General features: G+C 51.6%; 1 protein-coding gene across 5 annotated transcripts in view; it reads left to right on the top strand.

The window, feature by feature from the left end:
• NAV1 (neuron navigator 1) overlaps positions 1-21,131 on the top strand; it is a 239,136-nt gene that overhangs the window by 141,140 nt on the left and 76,865 nt on the right. For all 5 annotated transcript variants that reach the window (XM_088017120.1, XM_028120112.2, XM_088017122.1 and 2 more), the window contains 2 exons: positions 7,186-7,288; positions 11,984-12,349. In XM_088017120.1, the coding sequence (XP_087873246.1) occupies positions 7,186-7,288; positions 11,984-12,349 (469 nt within the window). The remainder of the gene's footprint in view (positions 1-7,185; positions 7,289-11,983; positions 12,350-21,131) is intronic.

The raw sequence follows: 21,131 nt of genomic DNA, 5'->3' as shown, positions 1-21,131 counted from the left end.
GAAAGGGGGTGCCTCTTGCATGGAGGCCCACCTAGTGCTCTCTCTCTAGGACCTCCAGGCTCATCGGATGGTGAGCAGGGTGGAGGGAGGAGTGGAATTGTAGGGAGATTGCCTGAGCTCAGGGGAGACTGGTGAGCTGGGTCACCTGTCAGTTTCCATGCCTGCTTCTGCCGCACCGCCGGACAGAGCCTGCCAAGACTCAAGATGAGGAGTCCATCCGGTGCAAGGCTGCTGTCTGCAAGGATCTGCAGGAGCCACCCGGCGCAACCTCTGAGCAGGGGGTGGAGACCTGGAGGGCTGAGGACTCCCCGGAGGTGGGCCCCCCATCGCCTCCTCTGGCTGGACTTCGAAGGTGTGTGTCCTTGAGTAGAGGAGAGAGAGAAAAGTGATGCCAAAGCCATCTGATTCGTGGGAAACACAGTATGTCAACCATGGATACTAGTTGTGATGTGGTAAACTCCCAAGCATCCTTTGTGCTCATTGTACTAAATATTCTTGGGGAACGTGGCCCACTGGCTAGGGCTGGAATACTTGTGTTTGTAACGCTTTTATTATAATGGTATTTGCCCCATGTGTACTAGGAGCCCAAGCTGACAGATTTTAGAGTTTGGAGAAGACTTGGATGCCACCCTTGGGATCTAATAGGGTCAGGAGAGATTTTTTGTTTTCTTCTTGGGAGTGGTTGAGTGTGTGTGTGTGTGTGTGTGTGTGTGTGTGTGTGTGAGAGAGAGAGAGAGAGAGAGAGAGAGAGATGCTTGATTCCTCCTTCTGCAGGTCATTTAGTCTAGCCTGGATATCTGAGCGGGTCTATTCCCAGACCATCTCAAACAGTAATTTACATTGTTTGTTTGTTTTTAAAGATTTATTTGTTAATTTTGAAAGAGAGAGAGCACGCGCATGTGAGCAGGGGGAGGGGCAGAGGAAGAGGGAGAGAGAGAATCTCAAGCGGACTACCTGCTTGATCTCATGACCCTGAGATCGTGACCTGAGCGGAAGTCAAAGAGTCAGATGTTTAACCGACTGAGCCACCCAGGTGCTCCACTGTAATTTACATTTTGATCACCCCCTCTGGCGACACATCCAGCGCCTCTCATCCCCAGCCCACAACCCAGCCAGGAAGAGCCCCAGGCCAAGAGCACACCTGCCCTGCTATTCACCACCTGGGTGGCACGGGCCAGGCCTTTCCGCTCTCTGGGCCTGAGGGAGGTGTTGTTTTTCCCCCATCTATAAAGTGAGAGGGCAGATGATTCTTCCGAGCCCCGAAATGCCAAGACTTGAAAATGTTCTTGTCCTTGAGTCACTTCTGTTTCTCCTGTGGCTTCTCACGGAGCCCAGGCACTCACAGCAGAAGCCAGTACAGAAGTCAGCCGAGAACTCAGTCCTCTGTGGCCTCTGCCCTGGGCTAAACGACTAACGCCGTTTCTGAAACATTGGTGGAAGTAATTAAGATTTCAGCAGTCAGTTATCACCGTTTACTTAATTGTCAGCTAATAATTAAAATTGTACAGAACTTGGGTAAATTTGACTGCTGGAGGATGGATCCCCTGGAGTCCCTCCTCCTCCCCGCACCTCCCTAAATCTGGTGGGGTTCTTACCCTGCATTGGAGACCCCCATCCCTTCCCACCTCCGATTTCAGACTGCTGGCCAGGAATGGCTCCCGAGGCCCAGCCTCTCCCTCGGCTGAGCCAGGGTCTGGGGGAGCGGGTTTGAAGATGGAACATCACTATGGTGCAGGGCTGTTATCAGACCTGATGACTCAAGGATGAAGTTTTGCTTCCACCTCGTCTACTCCCTGCCTCCAAGGAGGAGGGCCTCCCCCAGCCAGGGCAAGGGCCCAGAGGAGGATGGGCAGTCCACCCGAGCTGCACCTGTGGGGCCGGCACCCCCCACCTGCAAAGGAAAGAACCAGGAAGCCAGCCCCAGCCCCAGTGCAAGCGTGCGCTCTTTGCCCACCGGCCCCTTTGTACCTTCTGATGAACAAGAGCTACCGTTTATAGAGGACCTACTATGTGCCAGATGCCGCGCAGAGCGTTTTACCTGAATGAGCACTGTCACCCTCACCACAACCCTCCCAGCGGGGCACCGTTATTCTCCCCATTTTACAGAGGGGGAGAACTGCAGCAAGCTGAGGTGCCTTGTGCAAGGTCAGACACACCGAAAAAGGACAGAGCAGGATCTGAACTCAGGTCTTTCCAACTCGAAGAACTATGTTCTTGCTACTACCCCACCCTGTCCGTTCTTGCCCCAGCGTCTCCATTTCTTGGTTAGTTCCTAGTCTAGTTCACGTTCACAGTCTTACCTTCCTGGGAAAGCTTATTTTCCTGATTTGCCACCAGTTGCATAGTGCTTCCTCCCTATGCATTATCCCTTCCCCAGATTAAACGACCCCTGTGCTACTGCTTTCATCTTTTTCCTTCCTCACCTACAATGGAGGATGGGCCCACATAAACCTCTCGGTGCATATGTCTGCAGAACTGCAGACCTGCGCACGTGTGATTCTTTTTTTTTTTAGATTTTTATTTATTTGGGAGAGAGAGAGAGAGCACAAGTGGGGTGAGGGGCAGAGGAAGAAGCAGACTCCTGCTGAGCAGGGAGCCTGATGCGGGACTCAGTCCCAAGACTCTGAGATCATGATCTGAGCAGAAGGCAGACGCTTAACCGGCTGAGCCCCCCAGGCGCCCCCACACATGTGATTCTAATGGTTTCCACAAACTACTGGCCAGACCACAAGTAGTTGTGTATGTCTGGAGGCATGTTTATTTCAGGGCACTGTATTGTAGTGGGAAAAACGGGAGCTTTGGAGTCCACAGATAGGGAAAGTGCTTAGGGTCATGCCCGCCGTGTGGTAAGCGTTCAGGAGTGACGTTATTTGCATTTGTGTGTGTGTGTGTATCTATGTGTCAGGTTTATTTAATTGCCAGTCCGTTAGCCCAGAGACTCGTGACAAACAGTATGCCCTCTGTGGTCTTGCGTAAGAGGCAACAGGGCGTAGAAACACCATCCTACCTTGCGATGCCCAGTGCATGCTGGGAGGGTGATGTTTGTGGCACCTGTGAGTTACCATGTTGATGGCTGTGTTGGGGGAGACTCTTGCTCTCTTCTGAGCCAGAGGAGCACACACATCCTCCCTGGTTGCTCCTTTTGCAGGGAAAGGCTTGGAGCAGCCGCCCGGGACAACCTCATGAGCTCGCCCTGTTGACGTCTTTGTCAACCCAGAGCTGCAAGAGCCCTACCTGGCCTTTGTCCAACCCCGCTTCACACACACACACACACACACACACACACACACACACACACACACACACACCATTCTTACAGCTGGACCCTATTCTATAGGAGTTAAGAGCAAGCATATCCAGACCCTCAGAGTAGGGCTGTGAGGGGTGTTAGGATCGGGGCATCCAATGGAGGGGACAGGTGTGCTCTGCTGACCACAGCGTGGGCCCAAGCAAGAGCAAGACCCTAGCTAAGCCGGCCTGGAGAATGACTTTTTCTCATCTGCACAAAGATGACACATAGGCTGGGGGTGTGCTGACTGCATCCCACAGGGAAGGACACTGAGGGAGGAGAGGAGCTACCAGGCCCTTCCTCTCTTCTGTGTCTGCACTCTGTTATGTCCCCAAGGCCTATCCCACACCCAGACTAAACATTTGACAAGACACATGGAGGTGACCTCTGAGGCACCATGACTTATCCAGTAAAACAAATCAGGAAGCTTTGGGGTCATCATCACAAAATGGTGTGTGCCTCACAGACCTTCACCCCATCTCTGATCCTTATGGGAGATGGTGAGAAAGGGGTGAAGCTTAGGTATGAGTCAGAGGTGGATGGAGTGAAGGTCAAGAGGGGGCAAGGGTGAGGGGTGGGGTGAACTCTTTTGCAAATGCAACTTCATTCATATTTTCTAGTTAAATATGTAAAGATTTGCCTTGGGGTCGTGGACGTGAACATCAAATTGCCCCCCAACCTAGCCAATGTTTCTGCAGCTTCCTGAGCTCCAGAGGCCTTCCCTGTATGTGCATGTCAGTCCTCTCATCATGGGGCTACCACTGTACCCCTAGGAAGGTATCCGTCACCCACAAATGTGGAGCACAGCCAGACTTCTCAGGAGCCACCACCCTGACCTGAACCTTTGAGAAGCAGGCCGGCATGCCCAGGATGACCACCAGGGGGCAGTGCTGGGGCACGGAGGGAGCTTTAGAGGGGTAGCCTCGGCAGGACCCACCCAGGCCCAGGAGCAGATGCAGATCTAGGTCACCCTCCAGCAAATCAGGGTCTAACCCCTCCTGCTGTGTATGTGTCTAGCCTACACCGCCAGCAGGCTTGGCATCAGGCGTTATTCTATTAACCTCTCTCTGAGACCTCCAGCTCGTCTGCCCCTCGCTGGACCTCAGCCTCCCATCTCTTGTGACCAGCTTGGACCGGGTCACCTCCAAGGACTCTTGTAGCTCTAATTTTCGGCAAGTCTTTGAGACTTTGGGGTATTCCCACCCCACTCTACCGACATGGAACTAAGGTAGCGGGATAGGGTGGTCTTTGAGGGAAGAGGGCAATGTGAACAGTGCAATGAGAAGTAGGAAAGTGTCTCTTTTTCTATCACTACTAGAGCATTAAGATCCAGGTTCCCACACCCCTACCCCCGTGACCCAGGGCCAGGAGCATTAGAGAATACAGAGGGACCCTCCTGGGGCTGGCTACCATGTGTATTAAATATTTTTCCGTAAAAAGAAAAAAAAAATCTTCCTAAAGGGACATATATCCATCCATTCTTTTTTTTTAAGATTTTATTTATTTATTTGAGAGAGAGCGCGTGCACACACGCTCGAGTGGGGGGAGGGGCAGAGGGGGAGGGAAAGAGAGGATCCCAAGCAGATTCCGCTCCCAGTGCCGAGCCCGACCCCACAACCGCAAGACCTGAGCCAAAACCAAGAGTCAAACACTCAACCCACTGAGCCACCCAGGCACCCCTATCCATTCTTTTTAAAAATGTATTTCTTGACACATTTTTTATGGTAGCATCTGTCTATTGAAATGTTCATTGAGCACCTACTGTGTGCCATCACCGTGCTTGATAGTAATGGTGCAGAGATAGATACCCTGTGATAGATCACAAGAAATGCGAGATTCTTCCTGGGCTCAACTCTGCTCTGTGGCCTTGGGCAATTTCTTTCATCGTTTTGAGTCTTAGTTTTCCCATCTGTAAAATGGGACAAGAGCACAAACCTCCCGTAAACGTTGTGAAGATTCAACTAGCTGATACATGCACAGGGTTGGCATGCACACAAGTCTCTGAGTAACTGTTGGTCACCTTCCTCTTTGGGACTGCACACCCCTTAGAGTTATGCGCACCTTTCCCTCCTCGCTGCCAAACCCATAGAAAGAATTGCCCTGGCCCAGGAACCCACATCTTGGCACAATGTTCTTAGTCCCCACCCAGGCATTTGGGAACCAAGCTTTAAAAATATATGTATGTACTCTATGATCCTGTCTGTGTTCCATGCCAAGCCATCTGTTAAAGCCATGGAGAAGCTCACAAGGTGACATTTGCCTGGATAAATAGGCATTGGCAGCCACAGAAGTGACGACACTTCTGTGGGACAGAGCTCAGACCCCTGGCACGGAGGCTTGCCATTTGTCCCTTCTTGCCACCAGCACGGAAGCTGGATACATGATGCTCACCATGAGCGACCCTACCAGCAATAGCAGCCTCCTGTAGGCTTCCCCAGGGAGAGGAGAGGTGCCTGGGTCTGGGTGTGGAGCTGGTTCTCAGCAAAGGTGCCGCCTGGCTTCCTGCCCGCCCTCCCCAGCCCCGCCTCAGCCGATAAGACAGAGCAGCCCCCGCCAGCCGGCCTGAGTATATTCTTGGGGGAAGATGAGCCTCTGAAGGGATTCAGAAATGTTTCTCTTTGGCAGCGAAAAGAACCTCATGCCCCTGCTGAGTCTGTGGTTCGGGGAGGGACCAAGAGGGCAGTTTGACCAGGGGAGGACCGCAGAGGGTTTTGGGACAGAGAGATAAGGGAAGTAGCCTGAGAGTCAGGATTCTTGGGGTTTCTCCATTGCTTTGCAATCAGCTCTCCGTAGGCCCCGACTCTCCATACGTTGCCTTTCAGGGAGGCCTTGGGGGATTTGATTCCATTCAGTGACTTTGGATCCCATAGTCAAAGGTAAACCATGGGACAGGGACAGGTCCTCTTCATTTCAGTGTCCTCAGGGCCTACTGGCATAAACTATGTGTTTGATAAGATTCACTGGATGGATTGATAGAAAGATGGAGAAAGTTCTTGGAGTTCTTCATGCTCAGAACCCCTTCATCTTTTGGATGTTATTTTCACCCTGGCAAGGAGATGGGATAAATTCTGTTTGCTTTTTGCTGTTGTAGATTGATTCTTCTCATCTGACCATGTTAACATTCTGCCTGGAAACCAAGGTTGAATAAAATGACCCCTGATCGTTTAGGATTCTGAGGGTGGCGGCCACACCCATACAATCCTCCTCACTCAGGATCTCACTGTTGCCCAGAGCTCAGTCTGTGCTCCAGAAAATGACGGCTCATGTCCTCCACCTCCCCACCAGCCACCTCACTTTTAGGGGCTCCATCTGCACTATCCCCCCTGAGCCCCACAGAGCAACACCAGACATTCCCAGTCAGTGCTTGGTGCCCAGGGAGTGTGACATGCTGGAGCTGGCTCTTACCAGCTTCCCAGAGCTGACTGATAGCATCTCTTCCTAACCCTGTGGTCAGTGACATCATGTTGGTAGCTTAAAAGAGTCATGGGAGGAATATTTACACCACAGAAATTGGCAAACACTCCAAGTCGGCGTCCCCAACTCCGAGGGCTGGTTGTTAAACATTTACCAACATATCACTGGAGGTGGGGTTTGGTGCAGACATTCCAGTTGACCTCAACCACAGGAACCTTGCCTGTCAGGGACCTCTGCTCTGAGGAGCAAGGCCTCCCAAAAATGAAGCCAGAAGGAACAGTTCCTCAGGGGGTCTGGGTGGCGTGCCCAACACAGACCCCTTCCAGGGTCAAGATGTCAGGCGGTTTAAGGGCATGTGTCTAGGGTGACCAGCATGGCCTGGGGAGCAGTGTCCTCGGGACATGGTCAGTCTCCACTCCTTGACACCCTCAGCTCTCACCAGAAAGTTCTCCACTCACCCAGCTGCTCTTTTCTCCCTCTAGACCCAGAGTCCCAGAGAAAGAGGACAGTGCAGAATGTCCTGGATCTTCGACAGAACCTGGAAGAGACCATGTCCAGTCTGCGAGGGTCCCAGGTGACTCACAGGTAGGTCTCAGCTGCCGAGGGGGCCACACCCTCCACTGCTCTTTCTCTCTCCCACTCTGGAGAGCAGGGCTTCAGAGCCCCACGGTGCCACTGCTGCAGGGACAGGAGAGTTGGCCACCTCGGCAAAAGAAGCTTGGCTTTGCCTGGGATCTGCTTGCGCTTGAGCATGAGATTTCATTTTGAGCAAATGAGTTTGAAAAGCACGAGAGTGGGGGATGGGAAGCCACCCCGTGATGCAGGGCGTGACCTTCATGTCCACTTTCCCTCCTTCAACACCAGTCTCCTCATCTGTTATAGATGCTGTCCTCCTGTCCTGAAGTTTCTGTTATTAGAGGCTTCTAGAATCGTGCCCATCCCAACACCCCGCATCTTTTCCCTCTTCTGTCAGTTGGGTGTCCCCTTGCCTCTTCAGCCAGTGGCTGAGGGAGCCTGAGTGCTCAGGCTCCTTGTCACCCAGATCCACGCCATGGGGGTGTGCCCCTTCACCCCACCCTGCCGAGACCTTGCAGCCTCCGGCAGTGTGGGGCATTCGGCCCTCCCATGGCACCTCTCCCTGGAGCGGCACACTGGCCGCAGCCTCTGCCATGACTCAGAATTTCCCCCAGTGGCTCCTAGAGCTGCTCAGATGAGCTCATGCTGTCAGCTCCAAGGGGGATAGAGGGCCAGGCAGGGGGTAGAAGGAGAGGGAGCAGACAGCCAGGATTGGGAAATCCTGGGGGTGTGGAGCAGGAAGGCTGAGAGCGACTAGGTGGCCTGTCCAGTTGGACTGGAGATCGGTTCCTCCCCATCTCCTGGGGTAGGAAAATGAGAGCAAAGTTGGGACCGACAGACAAAAGGATAGGGGCTTTGCTGAGCCCAAGTGTGTGGCCACGTGATAGCCAGACTAAACTGACATACCTCCAGTGACAGAGAACTCACTAACCGTCAATCATCCCCGTGCCCCGTGGGATTGCCATGACCAGGTAGTGGAGCAGAAATCAGGCTTCATAGCTTTCACCCATTGGCTCTAGTTCTTCTTCTGCTTAAGAACACCCCTCCTCCTCCTTCCACTACTCTGCCTAGCCCCGTCCCGTCCTCCTTATTGGACACTCAGCCCTTTGCTCCCAGATAGCTGAAATATTTTCAGGGCTAAATCAAAGCCTCTCTCCTGTGGAGTTCGCAGGACCCAGCCTACTGAAAGGGATGTGGTCAAGGACATCTGAGGAAAAGAGTGCATGGGGGGAAGCTCCTGGAGGCCCTGGGGCTCAGGCCCCCTTACATCTATTCCTAACCTCCATCCCTCACAGTCCTGAGCAGGACCCAAGTGAGACAGGGGCCGGGCTCAGCTTGGCTCACCAGTCCAGGGACTCAGTGGAGGAAATCTTGAGCGTCCTCCTTCCCCCATCCAGGGAAGTTGCTGAAACAGCTTTCAGCACCAAATCCTATGCCAGCTCCATGCCAAAGAAGGCAGAAAGTGCTTAGTTGCTGAGGGGGTCACACCCCAAATGACTCACCCGCAGGGGAAGGATAGAAGCAACAGCTTCCGTGTCCTGGTACCACTGACTCTGAGCAGCCAGCCCGTGAAGCAGGACAGCCTGACCCCTTTTTGCTTTCTGTTTGGGGTGGAGAAGAGAGAGCTGGCTGGTTGGAGGGGAGAGCCTCCGACCTCTGGCTTCTGCCTCCCTTTGTGGAAAAGGAACCAAGAGCCCTGAGCTGGTTTTGCTGTTGACTGTGGACCCAGAGCCACTTCCTCTCTTAGTCTTTGGTTTATATTCTTCCTGGTCCACGCTTTGATAGTCAGAACAATGATTCCCTGAGGTTTTAGGGCTTTTTTACTTTTTAAAGTGCTTTCCATCCATCAGCCCTGGAAGAAGACAGGGTATGTTCATATCATCTGGGTTAGAGAAGTAGCAGCCGAGGCTGGGGAGGGGGGGGGGTCCCTTGCCGGAGTCACGCAGGCTGATGAGGGTGGGTTCTGTGTCCGGCAAGCTTAGAACCCATGCCAGGCACGGTGCTGGGCACCAAACCCCAGAACAAACACAGGCTTCATCCTTGATGGGGAGCTTCCCGTCCAGTGAGCCGTTCCAGCCAGGTTATTTTCACTCTGGAACTTAGAGGCTAACTCTAGATTCAGTTCCTTTCTCAGAAATCTTTTATTTCTGTCCTGCTTCCTCTATTTCTACTGGCTCGTTTCCCCAGCAAGGAGAGCGTCTGGGTCAGGGGGCTGGGGCTGGAGAGGAAGTGAAAGTCTCCCTCCAAGCCCGCCACTCTCCCCACCCCAGAGAGAGAGTGAGAGCGAGAGTGAGAGCGAGAGCGAGAGAGAGAGGCAAGACTGAAGTGCCAGATGCAAGGCTGGAAGGCAAGAACTGACGTTTTAAGCTAGAATCCTCCCCCGCTGACTTAGAGATGTCTGGAGATGGGTTGGGGGGGATAAAAAAGAGCAACAGAACCGAGGAAGAGGCACTTTTAGTGCAGAGAGCTAAGCAGGAGTAGGCCAGGAATAGCACTGAGGGATCTGGATGCTCCGCATACGCACAACCCACACTGCACACTAATTTTATTGCCGCGGTGTAGACTGACTAGGGAAACGGGCTGTCCTGGAGCTCTCCAGCGTCGTCACCATGGCCATCATCATCCTTTCCTTTCCCATTCTCATCTCATTGTCACGGTCAGCTTGTTTTCATTAAACCCTTACTGCGTGCGTCCCTGGACTGAGTCTGATGGCGAGAACGTCCCTGCTCTTCAACTCAGCACATTCGTCCTGGGTCTGCTCCTCATTGATTGGTTCTTGTACCTGGACCCAAGAACATGCCAGGCCCTGCGCGAAGTGCTGACATACAGTGGTGAGCGAGGCGGCCAGTCACACAGGCCCACAGTCTCCTTCAGGGAACTTCCATTCGCTCCGAGGTCCACAGTAATTAGAAACAGAAATAACACAGTGTGTGATGAAGCACACGCCAAACACCAGAGGAGGGCCCGGAGGGGAGAAGCTGGATGCACGCCAGGTCAGGAAGCCCCACAGAAGGTCAGAGGCAGTGCTCACAAATTGCCCTGCCCAGCCAGGGCACCCCCAGCTTGTGCACAGGACTTCTGTAGAGACCACCTGCGTGCTCGGATTCAAGGGTCTTCGGGCTCCTCCAGTTCTGTTGATTGAAAAGATCAACCCTTGGGGGCACCTGGGTGGCTCAGTCGGTTAGGGGTCTGCCTTCGGCTTGGGTCATGATCTGGGGATCCTGGGATCGAGCCCCACGTCTGGGGAGCCTGCTTCTCCCTCTCACTCTGTCCCTCCCCCCTGCTTGTGTGCGCGCTCTCTCTCTCTCTCTTTTTCTCACTCTATCTCAAATAAATGAATAATAAGATCTTTAAAAAAAATTAACCCTTATTTTCTCAGGGTTGGTAGAGACAATTGGGGAGGATTTTCTTTTTTTCAAGGAGCATTACAAAAACAAGAATAGAAAAATCAGTGTCCCACTCATACCTTCACCCCCCAAAGTGACTAAGAAGTAGATGTGTTCACAGAGTGAGGGCTCGTGTGCTTGTATAACTCCTGGGCAGCCACAGATTGCCTTAGCTACCCAGCTTTCGAGGCCTACGGACCCTCTTTCAGTTACACAACCCTGCCTGGCTTTAGTTAGGCCAAGCCACTGCGACCCTACCCATGGTTGATTGGGGCTGGCAACGCTGCTGGGATGAGCGGGATGATCAGCCTCTGTCTGAACCCACACCCAGGCCACCTCTCCAAGCAGATCCCAACTATCCTTGCTCTCTGCAGCCACCTGCAGAGGGTCCCTGGGGGGGAAAGGCGTCTCCTTCTCCAACTCCCAGACTCCCTCGGTGTCAGGTCACCCAGCACAAACCTGGGCATGCTTTCCTGGCCTGGCCTAGCAGGGCCTGAGGCAATGGGGCCCTGCACATCCTGTCTTCACCCCGCTGCCCATTTCCCCATGTTCTCTCCTCTTTCCAGTTAAGGCTGCTTCTGCTCTCTGGTGGGGTGCTGCTTTCTCCTGACAGCTTAGGCCTTTCGCTAGTCTTGCTGGGAAACAGTCACACATCTCGGGTTCCCAAAGCTTTGCCTCTACGCTCTGTTACCCACTCCAGGCTTTGCCATCTCTGGTTTGGGAATCAACTAGCTCTTAGCTTATTAATAGAAAAGAGGTGATAGACACACCCTGAACAGATGAATGAGCAAGGCCGCTGCAGCTCGGGCGGCCGGTCTATCCCACCTCCCCCAAGCGATACCACTGGACTCTTCCCGTCTATTGAGCAGCTTGCATATACCAGGCACTGCGTTAGACATTTACGTATGTGATCCTTACAACTCTGTGCAGTAGCTAATATGCTGTATCCCCATTTTACAGATGAGGAAATGGAGGCTTAGCAAGATTGATGAGTTCACCTCCAGCTCACTTACAAATAAATCGTAGAAAAGGACTAAAACCCAGCTCATGTCATAAAATCTATGCCCTTAGGCAGTATATGGGATTGGTTCCCTCGCACTTAAGAATCCTTGTCCTCTGACCACCTCAGGTAACACTAACAGGGGTGCCGGACCTGAAAGAGAGGCCTCCTGGCGGTTCCTGGAGCCCACGTGGGCAGGTGCAGAGGAGGCGGGAGGGCCTGGGAAGGCGGAAGGGTCGCTGGAGTGCAGTCCGCCGGGACAGGGCCCAGAGCGGCCCTGCCAGAATGAAAACCAGTGTCCTTCTGCCCTCTGCCCAGCTCCCTGGAGATGACGTGCTACGACAGTGATGACGCCAACCCTCGCAGTGTGTCCAGCCTCTCCAGCCGCTCATCCCCCCTCTCCTGGCGCTATGGCCAGTCCAGCCCGCGGCTGCAGGCTGGGGACGCGCCCTCGGTGGGCGGGGGCTGCCGCTCGGACGGGCCACCCGCCTGGTACATGCACGGGGAACGGGCCCACTACTCGCACACCATGCCCATGCGCAGCCCCAGCAAGCTCAGCCACATCTCCCGCCTGGAGCTGGTCGAGTCCCTGGACTCGGATGAGGTGGACCTCAAGTCCGGCTACATGAGCGACAGCGACCTCATGGGCAAGACCATGACGGAGGACGACGACATCACTACCGGGTAAGGCCCCTTGCACCGCGGGGCAAGGGGGCTAGGGAGGGCAGGGGGAAGACCAGTGGAGTGGGATTCCTTCAGAGGGGAGTGGGACTCACGACAGGAGTTTGGATTGCTGTGCTGTGACAAGAGACAGCTGTGCAGGGCCTTTGGACCCTGGTCGTGACAAGAGACAGCTGTGCAGGGCCTTTGGACCCTGGTCGTGGCTGCCCCTGAAATTTGATGTGGTGTATTACGGGCCTTGGTGTGGTGGGTGGGGCCGCCATTGGAGGAGCTGATTGGTCAATGGCGGGAGCTCCCTCTCATTGGCCCCGGGTGGCTGTCGTTCTAAGGCATGCCCCGCCCTCCTCCCCGGTCCTTTGCCCTCCGAAAGGCTGACGGGAAGGGCTCTGGGAAGGAAGTGGCGCTAGTCCCCTTTCCGCTAACTCCTTGTGGGCCTCGGACAACCTAATCTGCTATCCCCTTTGTAAAAAGAGGATGAGAGTACTATACCTGTCTACCTCCGAGTCTAACAGGAAGAGAAAATAAAAGCACTACTGAAACAGAAAAGTGGGACTGGTGGCTCCCCCTTCCCTCGCCGGGATTCGCGGCCCCTCTGTCCCGTGCCTTCCCCCATGGCACTCAGTTTCCGCTGCTCTGGTTTCTTCCTCTGCAGACCTTCTACCAGTAATGCAACTTCCAAGCCCCTATCCCGGTCTGTTAAGCCCTTCCTTCCTGTACTTTGCCCCACAGGGACCCTCATCTTTTCTGCCCCCAGTTGGCAGGGTTGGGTTTGTGGAGCAACGTGGACATAGGCAACAGTCTGGGAAGTGAGGAGAAGATAGAAAGAAAGAAGTGTGGGTCCTGGCCCAACTGTTCCAAGCCGTGAGATCGAAGAGCTGTAGTGGTTCTGGAACCTTCTCCAGGGCATCTTTCAGTTCATTGCTACTTCCTCTCTTCCTTCTTGGTTTGCTGGAACTTTTCAAGGGACCACACAAGTGGTGACAACACCCCTTCCCCCTCCCCCTCTCAGGGACTACCTCTTCCCAATAAAAACCCCCAAGCTTCAAGAGAATGGAAAGTAGCCCCTCCTAGGAAAGGACTAAGAGCTGAGCTCCAGGCCATCCACTGTTCCCCACCCTTGGGGACAAACTTGAAGGGACTGGGCAGGGCCTATCCAGTTGATGAGGCTGCTCTGGAGCAAAACAACTGACTCATGAATGGGGTTGTTTACTGCCTCTTAAATCCCCGGGGCCGGCCTCGTCCTCACGCTCAGATCCACCAGCCTGGAGCTGGGACTGGAGAAAAGCCACCCAGCTCCTCCTGTGCTCAGAGGGCTTTGCCAGGCAGGAAGGAGAGCCAAGGTGTCTGACGGGCTGCTTTGTACAGCCCCTGTGCTGGGAAGCTGCTTCTCTGAGGAAGCATCCGGTCCCTGCCCTCTGAGAGCTCCTAACTGGGTGGGGCAAAGGGAGGCAGAGAGCTCTGAAAGTTCCCCATGTGCAGGAGCAAGGACCAGAGCCCCAGCCCTCAGGAAGCTCCCAGACAGAGGGAGGTGAGAGCCATCCCCCACGGTGCACGCAATGGCCATGGCAGAAAATTTCCCAAACGTTGGAAGGCACAGGACTCCTGCATTTGGAGAGATCCCAGTCTGACGCAGGTGGCAGGACTTCCTAGCTGTGTGAGCTTGGGGAAGTTAGGTAACCTCTCCAGGCTTTAGTTTGTCTGTCTGCTAAATGCAGATAATAGAACCTATCTCAGGATGATTATAAGGATTAAATAGCTAAACACATAGAAAGTGCTTGGAATAATCCCTGGCTCATTGTAAATGCTCAATAAATGTTAGCTTTTTTTTTTTTTTTTTGCTGTTATTGGTTATTATGGTTATTGTTAAAATGCCATTCTGAAGGAGGAGAAGGACTCCTGCCCCCCGAGGGTCCCAGACTTGCCCCCAGGGACTGTGCAGTTTTACCCGAGTGCCATTCAGAATCAGCAGCTGGGACAGATGTAGCAGCAGCTGGCCAAACCTGGGAGCGTCGATTTTGGGGATGCGTAGGGCATGGGATGCTAGGCAGAGGGGAGCCAGGAAAGATGAGCTTAATCCACCCTTTCTTTATACCCTTCCCTCTGGACAGGGTGTGTGCTCCTGAATCAGTTTAAAAAAAGCAGACTTCACTGAGGCTAGCATGAATGAGAACGTGCAAGCCCAGGGAAGCCTGCAGTTCCTAGGGAGAAGAAAGTGTTGGCATGGAAGTATCCGTAAAGTGGACCTGACTACAATCTGTGATGCTGGTTTCCAAGATGATTTCATGTGTGTTGTTTATGGGCAGTCTGCAGTTAGCAGGAACTCTTAACACTTGATAGTTTTAAAGTTTCTCCGTTGTTGACTTCCCTGCCAGGCCTGGGAACACACCCACCCTTCAGTGTGCTAAGGAAGTCAGAGCTGAGGGGAACCCACTTATAATCCCAGTAATTTTAATGTAAACAGTCACTCCTCAGTTATGTGTTTGCATGGTTAAGTGTTGTGCTTTTTCATTAGAGACTGGGCATCCTCAATTCCAGCAAGAGAACATGCAGACCTGAGCGGCCCGTCAGCCCCCTTCTTGGCCCTCCCAACCCCCCACTGTGGTTTCCATCCAGGTTTTATAATTTAGAAAATGTCCTGTTTCTCTAAAAATTGTTTTCCCTATTCATGAACTGAGTAGGGCTGTTCCCTGTAGGGGTGGCCTGTAGGGCTTCCTTCCTCAACCACACAGTGACACCTCCTTGACGCCTGTCAGCCACTGCCCATTGCCATTCAGTCTCCTGCCTCCCAGGAGCTCCCAGCACTAGGCGAGCTGGAGAGGTGAAGCCTCTGCTTTCCCCACTGGACGACACACGATCAGCCGCAAGCCGTCCCAGTGAGCCATGCAAGATGACAGTGATTCGGAGTGCTCTCAGTTATCTGCTGGGGGAGCAGCCCCTTGGGTGTTTTTCTGCTCTCTCCGCTCCATCCAAACACCAGACCTTCCCTGGGTTGCCAGTCTGTGGGGGCTCAGGGAAGACAAATTCTTCAAACGGAAGCTCAGCAAACTAGAATGAGGAAGGTGAATTTGCTGCCAAAAGAATCCTATTTTTAAAAATTACAGTTTTTAAAAAATTGTGGTAAAGTACATGTTTTTTATATATAGCTAATACGTCAACAATTTTTTAGAGTGCAGCTCAATGGCATGAAGCGCATCCACTTGGTTATGTAACCATGACCGCCATTCATCTCCAGAACTTTTTCCATCTTCCCAAACTGAAACTCTGTCCCCATGGAATGCTGACTTGTCACTTTCCCCTCCCCCCAACCCCTGGCAACCACCATTCTACTCTGTCTCTGTGAACTTGACTGCTCTAGGGACCTCATGCAGGTAGAATCATACAGTATGTGCCCTGCTGGGACTGGTTTGTTTTACCTAGCATAGTGTCCTCAGGGTTCATTTATGTGTAGCATGTACCAGAATTTCCTTCCTTTTTAGGGCTAAATAATATTTTAATGTAGGGATATACCACATTTTGTTAATCCATTCAGCTGTCGATGGATTGTTTCCACTTTTTGGCTATTGTAAATAATCCTGCTGTGAACATTGGTGAACAAATATCTGTTCAGGCCCTTGCTTTCAATTCTTTGGGGTATGTACCGAAAAGTAGGATTATTGGATCATATGCAGTTACATATGATCACATATAGTTACTCTGTTTTTAATTTTTTGAGGAACCTCTATACTGTTTTCCACAGGGCTATACCATTTTACATTTCCACCAGCAGTGCATGAGGGGTACAATTTCTCCACCTCCTTGCCAACACTTATAATTTTCTGTTTGTTTGGGATTTTAATAATAGCCATCCTAATGAGTGTGAAGTGGTATCTCATTGTGGTTTTGATATGTGTTTCCCTGATGAGTAGCAGTGTTGAACATCTTTTCATGTGTTTATTGGCCATTGGTATGTCATCTTTGGAAAAATGTCTATTCAAGTCCTTTGCCCATTTTTTAATTGGGTTGTGTTGTCATTGTTGAGTTGTAGGAGTTCTTTATATATTCTGGTTATTAATCTCTTGTCAGACACACGATTTGTGAATATTTTCTCCCGTCCTGTGGGTTGCCTTTTCATTCTGTTATTAGTGTCCTCTGAGCACAAAAGTTTTTCATTTTGATGAACTCCAATTTATCTCCTGTTTCTTTTGTTGCCTGTGCTTTAGGTGTTGTATCCAAGAAGTCACTGCCAAATCCAATGTCACGAACCTTTGCCCCTGTGTTTTCTTCGAAGAGTTTTATAGCTAACGGGACTTTTTAAAAATGTAGATTCCAAATCCCATTCCATACCTACCAAGGCAGATTCTTTGCTACTCAGGAAGCCATATTTTTCTAAAGCTTCTCAGCGATTTTGGAGTAGTCTGTCTTCCCATAAGGGACAAGAATCTTCCCTATAGCATTCCTGATAACCACTCGTTCGGTGTGGCCTTGCGTAGACACAAAGAGCTTATTCTATTTCCTATAGGACAAAATGATGAGAACGTTTCTAAATAGTCACCTGAAATCAGCTTCCCTTCTGCCTATTGATTCAAATGCTGCCATCCAAGAAAAGTAGAGTAAGTGTAAATCTTCATTCAGATATTTCAACATGTTCTTAATGATTGCTCAGATAGTCTCTTCTCTAGACCAAAAAAAAAAGCCCCCATCTTATTTCATTATTTTCTTAAATGACCCAGTTTTCCAGATCGTGATTATCGTCTTCACCCTCCCCTGGAAGCTCTCAAGTTGTCAATGATCCTCTTAAAATTTGGCACCTAAACCAGTCACCGCCTGACACTAGGCCTGCCAGGGTAATCTCCAAAGCATGACGCTATAGACAACTTGAGGTTGGCCGCAGACTGTCCTAGATGACAGTTTGAGAGACATTTTTACCTCTTGAAAAGAGAACAGGAATCTGTTTTTCTAAAAATAGGAAGGTCTGGAATTTAATCTAAGTAAGAAGATAAGTTCCACGGCCATCTGTCCTTCCCTTCGCTGGCACCCAGAGTTGGAACAGGAGGGGAGTCAAGGATGGGCTCCCGTGCAGAGATAAACAGAGGCACTGGGCATAGGGAGCAGATGTGCCCAGAGGGGAAGGAGGTCAGAAGGTTCTCCATTCCCTCCCTACTTGAACTTGGATTTCCCTCTCAGTGTCTCCATTGCTGCACATGTGAATGGCCGCTTGGCTGGGCTGTGTCTGAGCTGTGTGGCGGTAAGGAGCAGGAACCCCCGGCCGAACCGGCAGCGGTACCGCCATGTTGCACACCTCCAGTGGGCTCCATTCCCATGGTATAGAGCTGTGTCATCAGCAGCCCTGGCGGGACTGCTGTCCAGCGACCTGTGCCAAAGGCCGCAGAGCCGTAGACAGAGCCAGCAGGCCCCATCTTGAAAGAGCTCTGCGGGTGTGTTGGAGGGACAGCAGGATTTCTTGGCGACTGTCTGCCATGCCCTGTGTCTCTCCTCAGGTGGTTTCCTGCTCCGTGTGTGTGGCTGGATGTTCCAGGCTGCCTGTTCCCTCTTCGCCTCCCCCTCCCTTCCCCAGCCTGTCCTCTTGAACTGTGCTTGGGGGCTCAGGAACAGATGGGATTCGTTTCCTTCTTGGCTCTGAAGTGTCCTGACGTTGAAAAATGTCAACTAAAATAAACTGTAGGCCCCTGCTTTCTCCTAGGCTGGCTCTCTGCTCCCAGAGGCAGTGAGCCCAAGCCTTAAAGGGACACCTCCCAGCCTTGCGAAGCTGATCTCAGCCTCTGTCTGCAGCCACCCTCCGGAGAAGGAGCCTCATTTGCTCCTCCTCAGTTTGGCTGATATCTGACTGGTCAACCCCAAATGCCCAACCCAACCACCTTCAGTGACAAGAATTCTCTTGGAATGGGCACTGGTTTTGTAGGGTTTGTACAAACAGAAGAGAATCTTTTTTAATTTGAATGGACGGTGGGGGTGGGAGGAGTCTTCTTCTGCCTTTATCTTCTCTGTTTCCTGGCAGTTCTTGAGGTCTCCCACATAATGGGCAGCTGGCCCAGGCCTGGTTTTTGCCCATAGAACACAAGGATTGGGGTAGAGGGTGGTAGGGGATCCTTCAGGGGAAGACCCAGCATTCAAGCTCAAAAGGGAAACTCAGTTTCTGTCCTTGAAGGGCTTCAAATCTAAAAGGGAGGTAGGATGCCTCCTGGGTCGGTGGCAAAAGAAGCAATGTGTAGTTGAAGTAGACAATGGTTGTTGCCATTTTGGGGATAACATCTTAACAATTACAGTGTTGACCCACAGATTCATAAAGGCAGCCTTGGTTGATACTTCTCTGTGGTGCAGGGGAGGGAGCATCTGGAGATCTGGAATTCCATCCAAAGCTCCCCTCTAGCTCGCTATGCGGCCCTGAGCAAGTCGCCTAGCCTCTCTGACTCTTGGTTTGTTCATTTGTAAAAAGGTAACCATTTTTGCCTTGGGAGGATCAAGTGAAAGAGAACGAGTGGGAGGGCTTTGAAACGTATAAAGAGCTGTTGGTTTGAAATATACTATTCTGATCTCAACTTACTGTTCTGTTCACTTAACTGATGGCCTCTGTCTGAATTAGGAGCTGTTGGAATACCCAAATAAGGTTTCTTCAGCTTGGCAGATGAGTTCTCTGAATTTGGGCTTTGACTTCTTTTGCAAAGGAAGATCTTGTTTGGCTTTTCAACACCCTCTTGATATTCTTTTAGTCCTGTGGTGTACAGTTAAATCAACAGACCGTGGAGAACAGGCATACACAGCCATACCAGGGACAGTGCAGTAGACTGGCTTAGAGGGAAGGCTTTCAGCTCCTGGGTCTGAGTCCTGGCTCTTCTCACTAGCTATGTGGGTTTGGGTGAGTGCTTATTCTCCCTCAGCCTGTTTCCTTAGCTGAAAAACATGGGCAGTAATGGGAGCTACTCTGGGAGATTGATGTGAGGATTAAATTTGTTAATATGTTTACATATAATAAGTGTTCAACAAATGCTAGCTCTTGTTTGTTAGCCATTTGATGGCAGGCACTCACAAATGGCCGCACCTAAGCCATCACATGCACATGTGAAATGATAGTACAGTATTTGAAAAAGTGTTTGTTAACCTTCTTGCTTCAAAAGGCTATTTCTGATCCTCACTTGAGGCTGACAAACAGTGGCTTGCCAAGCAAGGTGGATATGTTCTGACCCAGGGACGCCTGCTCACCCAGTGCTCTCCTGTGGCAAATGGCACCCATCTGTGAATGGGAGATCTGGGCCACAGGTAGTTATGCAGTAAATCTAAGTTAATTGCACGCATGATCACACAGTCGAACATGGCCCATTTCCCATCATGACCTGCGCTCAAACATACGTTTATTGTCTATGAAGAGTGTCTTGTGCTGGGGTCCCCGGAAGGAGACCTTGAGACAAGTGGTTTATTTGAGTGCAAGTGGTTTATTTGGTAGATGATTCTAGAAAACACGGATGAGGAGTGGGGAAGTGAGTCAGGGAAGAGAAGGGAAGCCAGTGCAGGATATGTTTACGTGGAGGTTACTGCTGTGGGCAGCTGGCCCTTAGGGATTTCTGGGGGAGTCCATGGAACACTCCTCAGAGCTGTTCCACGCAGTGGGCAAGGAAGCATAGATATTTACCTTTCGACTGCCAGTTATGATGGGCTGCGGGCAACTCCAAGGGGCATTGCATCCTGGCTTTTCTGGCGCACTCCACATAGGCTGAGAGAAATCCCTCAGGGTGAGAGGCACAAGGGCTCCGAGGCACAGGCACAGTAGTGTTGTTGTTGTTGTTGTTGTTTTTAAGATTTTATTTATTTATTTGACAGAGAGAGAGAGAGTGCACGCAGGGGGAGCGGCAGGCAGAGGGGAAGGAGAAGCACACTTTCTGCCGAGCCGGGAGCCCGATGCGGGGCTCTATCCCGGGACCCTGGGATCATGACCTGAGCCGAAGGCAGACATTTAACCAATCGAGCCACCCAGGCATCCCGGTGTTCTGTTAACATCTACGGAACAGTTTACTGCAGAGTAGGTGGGACACAAACGGCATTGATTATGAAGAGGGAAGTTGAGAGGAAAGGGAAGGAGGGTGTGGAGGCTGATTCCTGGGTACGGATGGAAGAAGGGGGTAGCTTCGGAGAGCTCCTGGCTCTTGAAACACCCCTTAATTCTTAAAACAAAATCGTGTTAGCACTCTACAGTCTGTGTAGGGTTAACTTGGATCACAGTATCTGTTCAAACCCATCAGGGCTGATAGAAGATTGGAGTGAGCCAGGTATTCCAGAGGGGCAGCTGGATGTGTGCTCGTTGCCACAGCAACTGATGCAGCCGGAGGCGTGGCCCCTCCTCTGACGCGTCCTAGTAACCTACAATTGAGCTGCTGGGGTTTTCACTGAGTTTGATGACAGACAGTTTGGTCGACAATCGGGATGGATAAGGGGTTGAGGAACCTGTTGAGATGGGTTTGGCTCCCCCCTCCCCACAGCCCTGCCCACCTGCCTGTCCACCTGTCTGTCCACCTGTCTGTCCACCTGTCTCTATCTTCTTTAATTGTCAGCTCCCTCCTCCTTTTCCCACCGAACCTTATATTCTGTGATAAGCCAGCTGGGCTCAAGGAATGCCTGGAAATTCCATGCAATCTGATATTACAGAAAGAGCGTAAGTCTGGAAGTCTGATAGGCCTGGGTTCGGATCCCAGCTCTGAGGCTTTGGGAAAGCTGTGAATCCATTCCAGTGGGAATAGTTATATGGGAATAAGATTCCTATAAGGATGTTGTGGAATATGTTGCATTAATACACTAG

The sequence above is a fragment of the Eumetopias jubatus genome, unplaced genomic scaffold (genome assembly GCF_037043125.1).
Source record: "Eumetopias jubatus isolate StellerSeaLion01/CBP00866 unplaced genomic scaffold, mEumJub1_p1.0 scaffold_12, whole genome shotgun sequence".
NCBI classification, from domain to species: domain Eukaryota; kingdom Metazoa; phylum Chordata; class Mammalia; order Carnivora; family Otariidae; genus Eumetopias; species Eumetopias jubatus.
The sequence above is the reverse complement of the archived record's forward strand: the minus strand, read 5'-3'. Positions and strand labels throughout refer to the sequence as shown.